Below are 17,940 nucleotides of genomic sequence, written 5' to 3'. Positions count from 1 at the left end.
TGAATTAGGCATCTTTAATTTGAAAAACAGAATCAAAACTCAAACATAAACACTTTCCACAGTACATTCCCTTCTAAAACAAATACAACCGCCGCTGATTAAAATGTTAGTCGTTAAAATGTGTACTGCTTGCATAATTGTTCAAATCAAAATATGTATTGGAGTAGCGAGACCGTTGATGCATTTCCAGGCACTAAGTGATGTCTCACAGCTGAAAAATGTAATTCCATAACTGTGGTTAATAGATCATACTCCACCCCCTTTTCACCATCAGTTATCTTAACAAGTGAAGACTTGACAGAACTCCAACCTGAATACAAATACCAAATCCACCTTTACTCTGGTCTTGACCCCGGAAACCGACCAAGAATGTTAACTTACTAGTGGCTATGGTGTCTTAGACTGACATCGATCTTCCCTGGTCCTCAGCCTGACAGACCAGTCTGTCTCAGGGTCCCCAGTATAGCCAGAGCCAGTGTGGCCCTCTCCTGCTGTAGGGCCAGCCGGGCATGCTCTATGGTGCAGGAAAACTGGGGCAGGGCTGGGAGGCCCTCTAGAGCCTGCTGGGTGGCCAGGGATAGGGCCTCTGCCTGGGCTGAAAGTCTGAGCAACTCTGCCTGGTTCTGGTTCAGAGCCGTCAACCCTGGGGCCTTGAAGAGGACACCCAGGTGTCTGTGTAGTAACCGTGCCCACTGGACAGGCTCGGCCCAAAGGTTCAGATCGCCCTTCTCAAACAGGAAGTCCTCTTCATCCTGAGCAGAGGAGATGAGAGTGAATGGAAGATGAGAACTATTGTGTTCAAATGGAAGAAGGTAAAGAATGGATTCAGATTGAATGAAGTACATTTGATTCTTTAATGCATTTCAGAGATTAGGATGAAGAAGATACTCTGCCAAAGGGCATAGACGTCAACTCTCCATTCCAACTAATCTTATCCAGTCGAATCCCAAGTCTTCGGGAGGTGTGTGTGTGTGTGTGTGTCTCCTTACCAGGCCAGTTGCTTCTGCTGTGGCTGTCTCTTGCTCCAGGTCTCCCAGCAGCCACTCTGTCAGGGTGAGGATGCCCATTGGCACCTGCCCCCACAGCTGGAACAGCTGGCATAGCAACCCCACACCCATGTCCAGGGCAACAGGTGGGCACACCGAGACACAGGCCACATCTACGGACACAGGGGACAGAGTCAACAACATGAGGTTGGGGTTCACATACCTACTTTCACATTCTGGGAATCTGGAGAGAAGAGACAGGGGTAAGTATGGTTCGGAGAGCAGGGGAGTCTTTAAGGGTAAACAGGCACCAGAACGAGAAGCACTGTTCTAGTACAGCAGCACTGACAACGCTACAATGTGGATGTTCTTTTGGTTCACAGCATCCGTCACCATTAGGCCCAAAGAACACTAAATAAGGAGCAGGAGAAGAAAAAATGAAGTCTGCTCCCAACCTGTTGCCTGACACAGGATCAATGCCAAGCTTATACACAAGATTGATGTGCTTCTGTCTTTATGTTCCAGACCAAGTGTGCGTTCTCTTCTGAGCCTGGAACCTATTATGGGAAAGACATTTAAATAAAACACACACCAAGGATTGAGCTGGGAAAGAGTATGGGAGAGAGCACAGGAAGAGCGTAAGTGAAGAGGCGGCACTTTAGATGGGAAGACATGACAGTATTAACGCTCATCCAGCAACAGCCTATAGCCCTAGATGTAACGAATCCACGCATCAATGTGAAAGCTCTCCGCAACTGTGTGCATGGTTATGTCTTATTATCCCTTGACCATGCCCTTGACCATGCCCAAAAAGGGGGGGGGGGGGTCACCTTAACCCCCATCAACATCCCCACACATCATCCCAAACCACTCCTTAACCACCACCACCCCAACAGTGCTGGGGATAGTGGCTGTTCAGGAAGATTGGTTTTCCCTTCTAGAAGAGGGTGTAAAACCAAGGACTTGAGATTCATGGAAACCCACTCCGAACCTAGGAAGATGGTAATTGTACGGTATTATCAGGGATTTTGTGTGTTGAGCCGGAGTGGCATGTTCCTTTCTCAAACCAAAGTGTTGTGCCGCCCCCTCTCTGGGTTGTCCCAGCTCTGGTGTCACCCCAGCCATTCATCCCAAAGGGGGAGAGAAGGTGACAGGCTTACCACTGGGCCTGGCCCAGCATGCTTCAAAACACAACCAGCCCCAAACATTAAGGCATAATAGGAAACTAGCCACTTTTCAATTGATGAACTTTTGGGAGGTTTCACACTTCACTAACACGATTTCCCCTGGTCTGTCCTCGGCTTACAGTACTCAACATCCACTACACTCCTCTCAGGGGATTGGCTTTCCCCTACTATTAGTCATGTGTGTGTGTGTGTGTGTGTGGTGGGGCAAGAGTGTCAGTGTTAGAGTGTGTTGTTTATGTGAGTAATAGTGTTTATCTAACAATCTTATCGGAGAGAAGACGGGGCAGTGCCACCATCTTCCTGTTGGTTAATGGGGCTGGCAGGGAGTGACTGACCCACCACTACAGCTGGCACACTAAGCCTGTTGGCATTCAGTGGCTAGAATAGAAAGAGTGTGGAGAACAATCCAGGAGTATACACGACACAAAGTATATGGAGTCCTACAATTAAAACATCTCATCATAAAACCATAACATGAGGAAAGGTACTGTAGGGCATTGTATGAGCTACAGCTGCACTGGAAATAGATTTAGACTCATTTCAGAGAGATCAATGCCTGTTCCAAGTACTGCCCTTCGGTCACGGCAACGGTATTTCGGGGGGTGAATTTTTCCCATCCGCCTCGTTTCTGCACCGTTACGCAGCCAGCAAGCTCAGTGCCATGTTTCGCTATGAAACAGAGCCAAATTCCGGCGGGAAAGGAGGATGCTTAATTCCTGAAATCAATATGTGGTGCGAGTCTTGGGCTGGAACTAATAAAAAAAAAAAAAAAAAAATTGGACATAAGGAAAGAGAGAAGGGAGCTTTGGTGTTCCGCAAATCCGGGACATAGTTTCTGCAGCTGGGGGGTGTCGGGTGTACCAATGACAGAGGAGGGCTGTAATGATAGTGGTAAAATACGAGATATTGGTGGACCCTCCTGCCGTCATCATACGGTGTGTTGGAGTGTGAGGGGGGAGTTACACGCCCACACTCCATTCAGCTGCTCAGCCACCCACATCAGAGAGATAGGGGGCCACAGTACGCCACTTCTTTGCCCAGTTTTAATCCACCTGGCCCCCTAACCTTGGGAACACACAGGCCCCTGCCCCAGACCCCTCCACCTGCATTTCTAACAAGGCCCTGCTTAATCTTTCACTCCTCACAGATCAGAGAAACACATTTTGAGTGCTGATACACAAAATGGTGACAATCTTGGTTTACTACAGTGTAGGCTTTTGTATACCTGTACCTATATGTTCACACACATTCACTGGCAGTAGCACACACACACCAGGGTTTTGTGACCAAGAAAATGTTAATTTACCAGACCCATATATGCATTGGGTGTGTAATCCATTAGGGCATCCACCCAAGGTGCTCAGAACGACAGAAATTACACACTTAGATTATGGTAATCTTAACAGAACATGCAACACCTGTAATGAAGCTGCCACTAACGTGTCATTTTCAAACATTTGCCAAAATGCAATTCACAGGGAAACACAATTTTAAACAGCGCACCTGATGCAAGCGGTTCCATATGTAACAGAGATGAAAACCTGTTGTGAATCTAAAAGACTCATCAACTAGGATAGTTTGCTAATATGACTAGGGATTGTGCTTTTGGCTTCTGGACAACGAAAGAAAGTTGATACAAAAACCAATAGAACAGGAGATGCTGGTTACAGCATATGAGGAAGTCTTTATGAAATAATTGCCTCCAGATTTCAAAATGGTCGGATTTTGCCTAGGCTACTTTGAAGCAAGGTAAGACACGCTTCATAATATGAAGTAAAACGTTCAGGTTTCAAACAATTAAGTATCAGTTCTCAAAATGCATGCCTCCAGCTCACATTGCAAAGGGGTGGGTGACGCGCTGATAGCCTGCCTACCGTTGCCGATGTACATGAATGGTGAAGAGGCCGCTTCAATTACCAGTTGAGATTATTATTTTTTTTAAATGGTGGCCATCAAAACAAGTTAACATGCAATTCCATTTAGAATTGCTGCGCAATGACTGGGATAATATAAAAGCATGTTTCACTCCAGCAGCAACGAGGTGAGGAGCTGCAGCAGCAGCACTCACTGAGGTGATATTCCTCTCAGAATAGGCTCTTTATATTGTGCACGTGTGACAAATAAGATACACTACATGACCAAAAGTATATGGACACCTGCTGGTCAAACCTGCTCATTCCAAAATCATGGGCATTAATATGGAATTGGTCCCCCCTTTGCTGCTTTAACAGCCTCCACTCGTCTGGGAAGGCTTTCCCACTAGATGTTGGAACATTGCTGCGGGGACTTACTTCCATTTCGCCACAAGAGCATTAGTGAGGTCGGGCACTGATGTTGGGCGATGAGGCCTGGCTCACTTTCCAATTCATGCCAAAGGTATTCGATGAGGTTGAGGTCAGGGATCTGTGCAGGGCAGTCAAGTTCTTCCACACCGAGCTCAACTAAACCATTTCTGTATGGACCTCGTTTTGTGCATGGGGGCATTGTCATGCTGAAACAGGAAAGGGCCTTCCCCAAACTGTTGCCACAAAGTTGGAAGCACAGAATCGTCTAGAATGTCATTGTATGCTGTAGCATTAAGATTCCCCTTCAATGGAACTAAGGGGCCTAAGCCGAACCAGGAAAAAACAGCCCCAGACCATTATTCCTCCACCAAACTTTAGTTGGCACTATGCATTGTGGCCGGTAGCGTTCCCCTGGCATCCGCCAAACCCAGATTTGTCTGTCGGACTGCTAGATGGTGAAGCGTGATTAATCACTCCAGAGTCTAATGGCGGTGAGCTTTACACCACTCCAGCCAACACTTGGCATTGTGCTTGGTGATCTTAGGCTGCTCTGCCATGCAAACCCATTTTATGAAGCTCCCGACAAACAGTTCTTATGCTGACATTGCTTCTTTCAGAGGCAGTTTGGAACTCGGTAGTGAGTGTTGCAAATGAGGACAGCCGATTTTTACGCACTACGCGCCTCAGCATCCCTTTCTGTGAGCTTGTGTGGCCTACCACTTTGCAACTGAGCCGTTGTTGCTCCTAGACGGTTCCATTTCACAATAACAGCACTTACAGTTCACCAGGGCAGCAACCTAACTTGTTGGAAAGGTGGCATCCTATGACAGTACCACGTTGAAAGTCACTGAGCTCTTCAGTAAGGTCATTCTACTGCCAATGTTAAGCTATGGAGATGGCATGGCTGTGTGCTCGATTTATACACCGGTCAGCAAGGGGTGTGGCTGAAATATCTAAATACACCAATTTGAAGGGGTGTCCACATACCTTTGTGTATATAGTATACATGTAGACAAACTAAAATAAACGCACCAATTTAGTTCCACTGAATTATGCAAATTACCGATAAGCATGACGTCAAACGTATTTACATCGACTGGTATGTCTATCAGTAGCTAGGTTTCTATCCAATTGGGTGACAGATTTTCATGTGAATATTCAAAAATCCACATAGAGATACAGTTCCATCAAATTGACTTGTGGCAGATAAAAGGCTGTGCGTGATGACGTAGTGCACATAAAAATACCTTGTCTGATTACATTTCCATGTACCTTTTTCCCCTCATCATGTACCAACTAAAAAATACAAGTTACAGGTTTCCATCACATTTTCAACGCTACTGATGGCTTGTGTTATGTAGCGAGTACACTCTGGTATTGGTACATGCACTCTAGCCAACAGCGCACTTTATCTTTGCACAGTTGGCTAGAGCGCACATTTAGCCTACTCGATATGACAGTTATTATATTAATATTTGCGCACCAACATAATTAATTAATTTTAGACACAAAAAGGTCCCAACTTGTCTAGTGTATTTAGTTTGATTTGACATTTGGAAGGTTTAATGAAACATTTCATCAGGACTTTATCCGACATGTACTTCACCTGCATAAAAACGTTAGATGCAAACTTGGTTAATTAATAATAAAGCATTATTTTACAAATGGCAGTGTTTTTTTCTCCCGTTCAATTTGGGCGGCGACAATTCAAATGTATCGGATTTTCATATAATATTTTGCTAAAAGCCATCAAGGGAAACCCTGACACACACACACTGGAGATTGTGCAGAGGTGCGGAGACCAGGACGTGTTGACGTGTGTGACAGAGACAGAGAGAGACAGAGACAGAGAGAGACAGAGACAGAGACAGAGAGAGACAGAGACAGAGAGACAGAGAGAGACAGAGAGACAGAGAGACAGAGAGACAGAGAGACAGAGGTGTTGGTGTGTGAAATAAAAACACCTTAGAGCCCCAACTTCCTCCTATCGCTCAACAAGAACCAGTGGGCGAGATAAAGACTATAGCCTCGCAAGAGCCTCTACTCTAGTAATCAATAACAACAAATCATGAACATATAAAAGTCGGTTGTACTACGCCAGTGCTGGTGGGACTATCTGGCCATCTCCAGACCAGTCTAAAGTAACAGTGACACTCAGGAGTGATTTTAGTTCTAATTGGAGGTGATTTTCTCCGCCTTCACCTCAAAGCTTTTTCTTCAGTCGTCGTCAGTAGACTAAACTGGGCCTCAGATTTGACAGAGGGTGCTTCCAGGCTAAAAAAAGAGACTTGATAGTTACATATTGGGACGTTCATTTTTATGATGTGTTGTATCATTTTGACAATATACTTATTTTGCTAGTTGGCTTTACCTGAACCAAAACGCCAGGATTTATCCTTCATAGCTTGTTCTCGTTTTTCTTTTAAAATAGGCAGTCAAATTGTTTTCAGCACTTTCATTTCCATGACTGATCAAAACTAGGTTGTCATGGCTCTCTCTTGCCCCCTTGCAGCAGATATATGGTGAGCAATTTGTTTGAAACATGGAGTCGCAAATAAAATCAGTGTTGAATCGCAATACATATAGAAAGGGGACGGGGATACATAGTCAGTTGAACAACAGTGCAGTCAGGGGGCTGACTTAATAGATATGCACATCATCGGTGCCCGGGGAGAAGTTGGTGGGGGTTAACGGCCTTGCAATACATATCATATCGGCACTTAAGTATCGTGATCATATCGTATCGTTATGTCCCTGGCAATTCCCAGCCCGAATGCATGCTCCATTCATACACTACTAACCCTGGTTTAATGACTGAACGATTCCCAGCCCTAATGCATGCTCCATTCATACACTACTAACCCTGGTTTAATGGCTGAACGATTCCCAGCCCTTATGCATGCTCCATTCATACACTACTAACCCAGGTTTAATGACTGAACGATTCCCAGCCCTAATGCATGCTCCATTCATACACTACTAACCCTGGTTTAATGACTGAACGATTCCCAGCCTAATGCATGCTCCATTCATACACTACTAACCCTGGTTTAATGACTGAACGATTCCCAGCCCTAATGCATGCTCCATTCATACACTACTAACCCTGGTTTAATGGCTGAACGATTCCCAGCCCTTATGCATGCTCCATTCATACACTACTAACCCAGGTTTAATGACTGAACGATTCCCAGCCCTAATGCATGCTCCATTCATACACTACTAACCCTGGTTTAATGACTGAACAATTCCCAGCCCGAATGCATGCTCCATTCATACACTACTAACCCTGGTTTAATGACTGAACGATTCCCAGCCCTAATGCATGCTCCATTCATACACTACTAACCCAGGTTTAATGACTGAACGATTTCCAGCCCTAATGCATGCTCCATTCATACACTACTAACCCTGGTTTAATGACTGAACGATTCCCAGCCCTAATGCATGCTCCATTCATACACTACTAACCCTGGTTTAATGACTGAACGATTCCCAGCCCTAATGCATGCTCCATTCATACACTACTAACCCAGGTTTAATGACTGAACGATTCCCAGCCCTAATGCATGCTCCATTCATACACTACTAACCCAGGTTTAATGACTGAACGATTCCCCCTAATGCATGCTCCATTTTAACCCTGGTTTAATGACTGAACGATTCCCAGCCCTAATGCATGCTCCATTCCACTACTAACCCTGGTTTAATGACTGAACGATTCCCAGCCTAATGCATGCTCCATTCATACACTACTAACCCTGGTTTAATGACTGAACGATTCCCAGCCCTAATGCATGCTTCATTCATACACTACTAACCCTGGTTTAATGACTGAACGATTCCCAGCCCTAATGCATGCTCCATTCATACACTACTAACCCTGGTTTAATGACTGAACGATTCCCAGCCCTAATGCATGCTCCATTCATACACTACTAACCTGGTTTAATGACTGGATTTAATGCATGCTCCATTCATACACTACTAACCCTGGTTTAATGACTGAACGATTCCCAGCCCTAATGCATGCTCCATTCATACACTACTAACCCTGGTTTAATGACTGAACGATTCCCAGCCCTAATGCATGCTCCATTCATACACTACTAACCCTGGTTTAATGACTGAACGATTCCCAGCCCTAATGCATGCTCCATTCATACACTACTAACCCTGGTTTAATGACTGAACGATTCCCAGCCCTAATGCATGCTCCATTCATACACTACTAACCCTGGTTTAATGACTGAACGATTCCCAGCCTAATGCATGCTCCATTCATACACTACTAACCCTGGTTTAATGACTGAACGATTCCCAGCCCTAATGCATGCTCCATTCATACACTACTAACCCTGGTTTAATGACTGAACGATTCCCAGCCCTAATGCATGCTCCATTCATACACTACTAACCCTGGTTTAATGACTGAACGATTCCCAGCCCTAATGCATGCTCCATTCATACACTACTAACCCTGGTTTAATGACTGAACGATTCCCAGCCCTAATGCATGCTCCATTCATACACTACTAACCCTGGTTTAATGACTGAACGATTCCCAGCCCTAATGCATGCTCCATTCATACACTACTAACCCTGGTTTAATGACTGAACGATTCCCAGCCCTAATGCATGCTCCATTCATACACTACTAACCCTGGTTTAATGACTGAACGATTCCCAGCCCTAATGCATGCTCCATTCATACACTACTAACCCTGGTTTAATGACTGAACGATTCCCAGCCCTAATGCATGCTCCATTCATACACTACTAACCCTGGTTTAATGACTGAACGATTCCCAGCCCTAATGCATGCTCCATTCATACACTACTAACCCTGGTTTAATGACTGAACGATTCCCAGCCCTAATGCATGCTCCATTCATACACTACTAACCCTGGTTTAATGACTGAACGATTCCCAGCCCTAATGCATGCTCCATTCATACACTACTAACCCTGGTTTAATGACTGAACGATTCCCAGCCCTAATGCATGCTCCATTCATACACTACTAACCCTGGTTTAATGACTGAACGATTCCCAGCCCTAATGCATGCTCCATTCATACACTACTAACCCTGGTTTAATGACTGAACGATTCCCAGCCCTAATGCATGCTCCATTCATACACTACTAACCCTGGTTTAATGACTGAACGATTCCCAGCCCTAATGCATGCTCCATTCATACACTACTAACCCAGGTTTAATGACTGAACGATTCCCAGCCCTAATGCATGCTCCATTCATACACTACTAACCCTGGTTTAATGACTGAACGATTCCCAGCCCTAATGCATGCTCCATTCATACACTACCTAAGCCTAATGCATGCTCCATTCATACACTACTAACCCTGGTTTAATGACTGAACGATTCCCAGCCCTAATGCATGCTCCATTCATACACTACTAACCCTGGTTTAATGACTGAACGATTCCCAGCCCTAATGCATGCTCCATTCATACACTACTAACCCTGGTTTAATGACTGAACATTCCCAGCCTAATGCATGCTCCATTCATACACTACTAACCCAGGATTAATGACTGAACGATTCCCATAATCATCCATTCATACACTACTAACCCTGGTTTAATGACTGAACGATTCCCAGCCCTAATGCATGCTCCATTCATACACTACTAACCCTGGTTTAATGACTGAACGATTCCCAGCCTAATGCATGCTCCATTCATACACTACTAACCCTGGTTTAATGACTGAACGATTCCCAGCCCTAATGCATGCTCCATTCATACACTACTAACCCTGGTTTAATGACTGAACGATTCCCAGCCCTAATGCATGCTCCATTCATACACTACTAACCCTGGTTTAATGACTGAACGATTCCCAGCCCTAATGCATGCTCCATTCATACACTACTAACCCTGGTTTAATGACTGAACGATTCCCAGCCCTAATGCATGCTCCATTCATACACTACTAACCCTGGTTTAATGACTGAACGATTCCCAGCCCTAATGCATGCTCCATTCATACACTACTAACCCTGGTTTAATGACTGAACGATTCCCAGCCCTAATGCATGCTCCATTCATACACTACTAACCCTGGTTTAATGACTGAACGATTCCCAGCCCTAATGCATGCTCCATTCATACACTACTAACCCTGGTTTAATGACTGAACGATTCCCAGCCCTAATGCATGCTCCATTCATACACTACTAACCCAGGTTTAATGACTGAACGATTCCCAGCCCTAATGCATGCTCCATTCATACACTACTAACCCTGGTTTAATGACTGAACGATTCCCAGCCCTAATGCATGCTCCATTCATACACTACTAACCCTGGTTTAATGACTGAACGATTCCCAGCCCTAATGCATGCTCCATTCATACACTACTAACCCTGGTTTAATGACTGAACGATTCCCAGCCCTAATGCATGCTCCATTCATACACTACTAACCCAGGATTAATGACTGAACGATTCCCAGCCCTAATGCATGCTCCATTCATACACTACTAACCCTGGTTTAATGACTGAATGATTCCCAGCCCTAATGCATGCTCCATTCATACACTACTAACCCAGGTTTAATGACTGAACGATTCCCAGCCCTAATGCATGCTCCATTCATACACTACTAACCCTGGTTTAATGACTGAACGATTCCCAGCCCTAATGCATGCTCCATTCATACACTACTAACCCAGGTTTAATGACTGAACGATTCCCCCTAATGCATGCTCCATTCATACACTACTAACCCTGGTTTAATGACTGAACGATTCCCTAATGCATGCTCCATTCATACACTACTAACCCTGGTTTAATGACTGAACGATTCCCATAATGCATGCTCCATTCATACACTACTAACCCTGGTTTAATGACTGAACGATTCCCAGCCCTAATGCATGCTCCATTCATACACTACTAACCCTGGTTTAATGACTGAACGATTCCCAGCCCTAATGCATGCTCCATTCATACACTACTAACCCAGGATTAATGACTGAACGATTCCCAGCCCTAATGCATGCTCCATTCATACACTACTAACCCTGGTTTAATGACTGAATGATTCCCAGCCCTAATGCATGCTCCATTCATACACTACTAACCCTGGTTTAATGACTGAACGATTCCCAGCCCTAATGCATGCTCCATTCATACACTACTAACCCAGGTTTAATGACTGAACGATTCCCAGCCCTAATGCATGCTCCATTCATACACTACTAACCCAGGTTTAATGACTGAACGATTCCCAGCCCTAATGCATGCTCCATTCATACACTACTAACCCTGGTTTAATGACTGAACGATTCCCAGTTAAAACAGAAAACGTGGTTTATAGGTGAAAAATCTGCATATCCTCCTACCATCATGCTGCTGTAAGTGATTGGACAGAGCGGCACACACACACGACATAATATTGAAGTTAATATTGACATAGGCTGAGAATGGCCTGACAGGTCAGCACAGCCCATAATACCACTACTGTTGATGCTATTCAGTCTGCAGAGAACCACACTTTATATCTGACCTATAAGGTTGACAGTTCAATGCCACTGAGCTAATAGGTAACTAAATGCTGAACATTCTAAAATGGAATAAACTACTACAGTTGTCACCATAATTAAGTAACATAATTAAAAGGTGATAGACAGGATTTTTTGCATTGTAATTTCAGGAAATGTCTATGATATATCTGGCGCTAATAGTGGAATGATAGTAGCTCACTGGTAATACTGTGAAACGCGATGCACAATACCAGTCAAAAGTTTGTTTTTCTTCAATCTTACTATTTTCTACATTGTAGAATAATATTGAAAACATCAAAACTATGACGTAACACATATGGAATTATGTAGTAACCAAAAAAGTGTTAAATCAAAATCGATTTTGTATTCTTCTGGTCAATGCGGTCATCAAAGCAAAAGGTGGCTGTTTTGAAGAATCTCAAATATAAAATCTATTCATGATTCCATGTGTGTTATTTCATAGTTTTAATTTCTTCACTATTATTCTACAATTGAATGAGTAGCTGTGTCAACTTTTGACTGGTACTGTACATCCACAAAGAAGAAACCATATAAAACTGCAACGTCTCTTCTCCTGTGAGTTTGGTAGTCCAGTGAGCGATTGAGTGTCGTTTGTAGCTAGTGTAGTAATACCTGCATAGTACTGTAATAACCACAAGGAACGGTGTTACGACTCATGTGTGGCCCAATCATTTGTGGCTGAAAAACAAGCAAGCTTTGAAGTCGGGAACAGTTTGTCCGGTTGAAGCGAGTGGATTGGAGTATGGGAACCGTGCGCACGGCTACTTATATGGGGTGCTAATTTCAACCCAAAGGACTTCGATGGCTTAGTTTAACCCGTGGAAAGCAGGAATCGGAATGAGACTGACTGAATCCAGGTGCTAAGCTGAGTGTTAAGCCTGTGACATCAATTTCCTACTGACGTACTAATACATTGCGAGTGTCAGCAGTGATGGAGACAAACCGGGTAAATTCAATGTGGATTTACCTCACTATATTGCTATTGGACGAGCGAGCTGACTCTCACTCTGGAGGACGAGTCTTGACTCTTTTTTTACTTTGGTAGCTAACTCAGCCGTCAGCCTCTATACTTTCTATCAGCTGTTTTTTGGTGGGTTCCTGCCTGTGCTAGACTAGTTGTTATCCGGCTTACTACTTAGCTATGTTGACATTGGTGGTTGTCTAGCTGGCTAGGCTAGCTAGCAGTTTAAACTTCAGCTGGCTTTACATACAGTTTAAGTCGAAAGTTTCCATACACTCAGGTTGGAGTCATTAAAACTAGTTTTTCAACCACTCCACCAATTTCTTGTTAACAAACTATAGTTTTGGCAAGTCGGTTAGGACATTTACTTTGTGCATGACAAGTCATTTTCCAACAATTGTTTTACAGACAGATGATTTCACTAATCATTCATTGTATCACAATTCTGTTGGGTCAGAAGTTTACATACACAAAGTTGACTGTGCCTTTAAACAGCTTGGAAAATTCCAGAAAATGATGTCATGGCTCTAGAAGCTTCTGATAGGCTAATTAACATCATTTGAGTCAACTGGAGGTGTGTGTACCTGTGGATTTCAAAACCTACCTTCAAACTCAGTGTCTCTTTGCTTGACATCACAAAATAGATGGCATCATGAGGGAGGAAGGTTAGGTGGATATATTGAAGCAACATCTCAAGACATCAGTTACAGCTTGGTCGCAAATGGGTCTTCCAAATGGACAATGACCCCAAGAATTCTTCCAAAGTTGTGGCAAAAAGGACAACAAAGTCAAGGTATTGGAGTGGTCATAAAGTCCTGACCTCAATCCTATATAATATTTTGGGGGCAGAACTGAAAAAGATTGTGCGAGCAAGGAGGCCTAAAACCTGACTCAGTTACACCAGCTCTGTCAGGAGGAATGGGCCAAAATTTAACAAAATTATTGTGGGAAGCTTGAGGAAGGCTACTTGAAACGTTTAACCCAAGTTAAGCAATTTAAAGGCAATGCTACCAAATACACTCAATTAGTATGTAAACTTCTGACCCACTGAGAATGTGATGAAATAAATAAAAGCAGAAATAAATAATTCTCTACTATTATTCTGACATTTCACATTCTTAAAATAAAGTGGTGATCCGAACTGACATAAAACAGGGAATCTTTACTAGGATTAAATGTCAGGAACTGTGAAAAACTGAGTTTAAATGTATTTGGCTAAGGTATATGTGAACCTCTGACTTCAACTGTAAGTATTCAGACCCTTTACTCAGTACTTTGTTGAAGCACTTTTGGCAGCGATTACAGCATTGAGTCTTCTTGGGTATGACGCTACAATCTTGGGCACCTGTATTTGGGGAGTTTCTCCCATTCTTCTCTGCAGATCCTCTCAACCTCTGTCAGGTTGGATGGGGAGCGTTGATCCACAGCTATTTTAAGGTCTCTCCAGATATGTTCGATCGGGTTCAAGTCTGGGCTCTGGCTGGGCCACTCAAGGTCATTCAGAGACTTGTCCCGAAGCCAGTCCTGCGTTGTTCTGGCTGTGTGCTTACGGTCGTTGTCCTGTTCGCCCCATTCTGAGGTTCAGAGTGCTCTGGAGCAGGTTTTCGTCAAGGATCTCTCTGTACTTTGCACCATTCAACTTTGCCTCGATCCTGACTAGTCACCCAGTCCCTGAAAAACATCCCCACAGCATGATTGTGCCAACACTATGCTTCACCATAGGGATGGTGCCAGGTTTCCTCCAGACTTGACACTTGATATTCAGGCCAGAGAATCTTGTTTCTCATGGTCTGAGAGTCTTTAGGTGCATTTTGGCAAACTCATAGCGGGCTGTCATGTGCCTTTTACTGTGGAGTGGCTTCCGTCTGGCCACTAACAAAAAATGACTAATTGTTGGAGTGCTGAAGAGATGTTTGTCCTTGTGGAAGGTTCTCCCATCTCCACAGAGGATCTCTAGAGGTCAGTCAGAGTGACCATTGGGTTATTGGTCACCTCCCTGACCAAGGCCTTTCTCCACAGATTGTTCAATTTGGCCAGCTCTATGAAGAGTCTTTGTGGTTCCAAACTCCTTCCATTTAAGAATGATGGAGGCCACTGTGTTCTTGGGGACCTTCAATGCTGGAGAAATGTATTGGTACCCTTCCTCAGGTCTGTGCCTCGACAGAATCCTGTATCGGAGCTCTACGGACAAGTCCTTCGACCTCATGGCTTGGTTTTTGCTCTGACATGCACTGTCAACTGTGGGACCTTATACAGACAGGTGTGTGCCTTTCCAAATCATGTCTAATCAATTGAATTTACCACAGGTGGACTCCAAGTTGTAGAAACATCAAGGATTATCAATGGAAACAGGATGCACCTGAGCTCAATTTCAAGTCTCATAGCAAAGGGTCTGAATACTTATGTAAATAAGGTAGCTGTTTTTTGTTGTCATTTTTGGGTAGTGTGTAGATCGCTGAGGAATTTTTATTTATTTATTAGGCTGTAATGAATCAAAATGTGGAAAAAGTTGAGGAGAATATTTTCCGTAGGCACTGTACTTGCAAGGTATATACAAAAGTATGTGGACACCCTTTCAAATTTGTGGATTTGGCTATTTCAGCCAGACCTGTTGCTGACAGGCGTATAAAATCAAGCACACCGCCATGCAATCTCCATAGACAAACACTGGCGGTAGAATGGCCTTACTAGAGAGCTCAGTGACTTTCAGCGTAGCACCATCATAGGATGCCTCCTTTCCAACAAGTTTGTTTGTCAAATTTCTGCCCTGCTAGAGCTGCCCCGGTCAACTTTAAGTCCTGTTTTTCTTAAGTGGAAATATCTAGGCGCAACAACAGCTCAGCCGCGAAGTAGTAAGCCACACAAGCTCACAGAATGGGACTGCAGAGTGCTGAAGTGTGTAAAAATAATCTGTCCTCGGTTGCAACACTCACTACTGAGTTCCCCAACTGCCTCTGGAAGCAACATCAGCACAAGAACTGTTCGTCTGGAGCTTCATGAAATGGGTTTCCATTGCAGAGCAGCCACACACAAGCCTAAGATCATCATGCTCAATGCCAAGCGTTGGCTGGAGTGTTGTAAAGCTTGTCGCCATTGGACTCTGAAGCAGTGGAAATGCTTTCTCTGGAGTGATGAATCACGCTTCACTATTTGGCAATCGGACGGACGAATATGGGTTTGGCAGATGCTAGGAGAACGCTGCCTGCCCCAATGCATAGTGCTAAACGTAAAGTTTGGTGGAGGAGGAATAATGGTCTGGTGCTGTTTTTCATGGTTCGGACTAGGCCCCTTAGTTCCAACAAAGGCAAATCTCAACTCTACAGCATACAAAGATATTCTAGACGATTCTGTGCTTCCAACCTTGTGGCAACAGTTTGGGGAAGGCCCTTTCTGGTTTCAGCATTACAATGACCCAGTGCAGCTTAATCATGATGGGCCCAGGTGCCCAAACAAATTATGGGCCCCATCCCCACCCATATTTCCCTTAAAATGTAACTCATTTTGCTGGTAAGGCTGTCTGGTAATATTACTAAGCATTGTAACAGCAGAGTAGAACCTAATCTAAGGGCACATTTGAAGCAGTTACCAGAGAAGCCGCAATATAGCCAATACATTCAGCACCATGGACGCTGTCAGAAATGAACCCATATAAGTCGATCAGCACCACGGAAAGCACAAAGCGGTCAAAAAACACCCTATTTTATCTGCTAATAGGCAATAGCCTATATTATAAAACATAAATATATAGATCCACCTCGACAGAAACACCGAAACATAGCTAATTACCTAGTACATGCTCGCTGAGGTTATGCACGGTGGCAAAACTGACATACCGGTATCTCAAATGATCTACCTCCTGCAGAGGCCTATAGCAAAAACACCAGCAAATCAATGAAGTGGAGCATTCAAACAGACTGCATAAATGGCAGCATGCCTTTAAACAGTATATGATGCGTATGCACTTACTATTACTATAGCCTAGTTAGACTAGGATGACAATGAAATGGCTCAGCGGCTGTGCACCACAACATGGTTTCTAAAGACAGATCGAGCATAGTCATAGATTGACAAGCAATGTAAATTAATCTCAATAAAGCTTGATTTATATAGGCTGTCTGGGTAGCCTGCCCTGTAACAATATAAGCTATACTCACTCATTTGATTGGCATTCAACGGGCCTTGCGCTCTGCGAAGTCGTTGATTATGGCACTCAAATCTATGGCCCTGGTGTTTTCAATGGACAGAATGTAAAACCCACGCAGTCTGTCCTGTCCCATGCTGCTGCTCAGGTATGATTTCATTGTTGTCCGTTTTGAAAAGGAGCACTCGGCACTGGCTACCGTTACAGCGATGCTCCTTTCTATGACTGCCTGTAACTACTTTCCCCAAATGTAGCAGTGACTGAATTGTAATCCACAATGAGCATCTTGGCCAGGTCTCTGACTGTAGTGTGCTTTGCTATTTCCTCCTTACAATAGGCCCTGAGAGAGAGTAAATGGCCAGAGAAGATATATCTTTGTTCATATCTAATGTTCAGCCAGCCGGCTGGCGGTCTCGTAGAGTTCATCATCTGCGTTGGCCAGGGTAGTGGGATGGATTGAGTCAAACAGACTCGACGTTGCCCGCTGACTTTTAAATCCGTTTGACAGCTGGTGGATAACGATGTCAAGGTTTGCATTAAAGACGTAGACTCTAAAACTACTTTCCCTATCAGACAGACGCTCGTCCTCGCATAACTCATCAAAATGACGCCTCGCCTTCCTTCTCAGAATGTCTTCAAATGCGCTCTAAGCTCCCCATTTGTCGGCAAGGGTTTTTGCAGTGACTTTGTCCTTCTCAAAATCCTGTCCGGACAGGACCCCTATGTCCTTGAGTAGGATGACTGCTCTGTGCAGGTTTGCATCTTTGGCCTGTAGCATTTTGGAGACAACTTTCCCACTTTCTAAAACCTTAGTCTGCAGAACA

The 17,940-nt window shown here is 44.0% G+C and overlaps 1 protein-coding gene across 1 annotated transcript in view; it reads right to left on the bottom strand.

Moving 5' to 3' along the window:
• The window catches only part of thada (THADA armadillo repeat containing), a 110,024-nt gene continuing 92,084 nt past the window's right edge, over positions 1-17,940 (bottom strand). The window contains exons 37-38 of the mRNA XM_035754056.2: positions 990-1,159; positions 1-752 (exon numbers count right to left, since the gene is read on the bottom strand). Coding sequence (XP_035609949.1) covers positions 426-752; positions 990-1,159 — 497 coding nt within the window. The 3' untranslated portion in view covers positions 1-425. The remainder of the gene's footprint in view (positions 753-989; positions 1,160-17,940) is intronic.

The sequence above is a fragment of the Oncorhynchus keta genome, chromosome 36 (genome assembly GCF_023373465.1).
Source record: "Oncorhynchus keta strain PuntledgeMale-10-30-2019 chromosome 36, Oket_V2, whole genome shotgun sequence".
Taxonomy (NCBI): Eukaryota; Metazoa; Chordata; class Actinopteri; order Salmoniformes; family Salmonidae; genus Oncorhynchus; species Oncorhynchus keta.
Note: the sequence above shows the minus strand (reverse complement) of the source record. Positions and strands in the feature narration are given on the sequence as shown.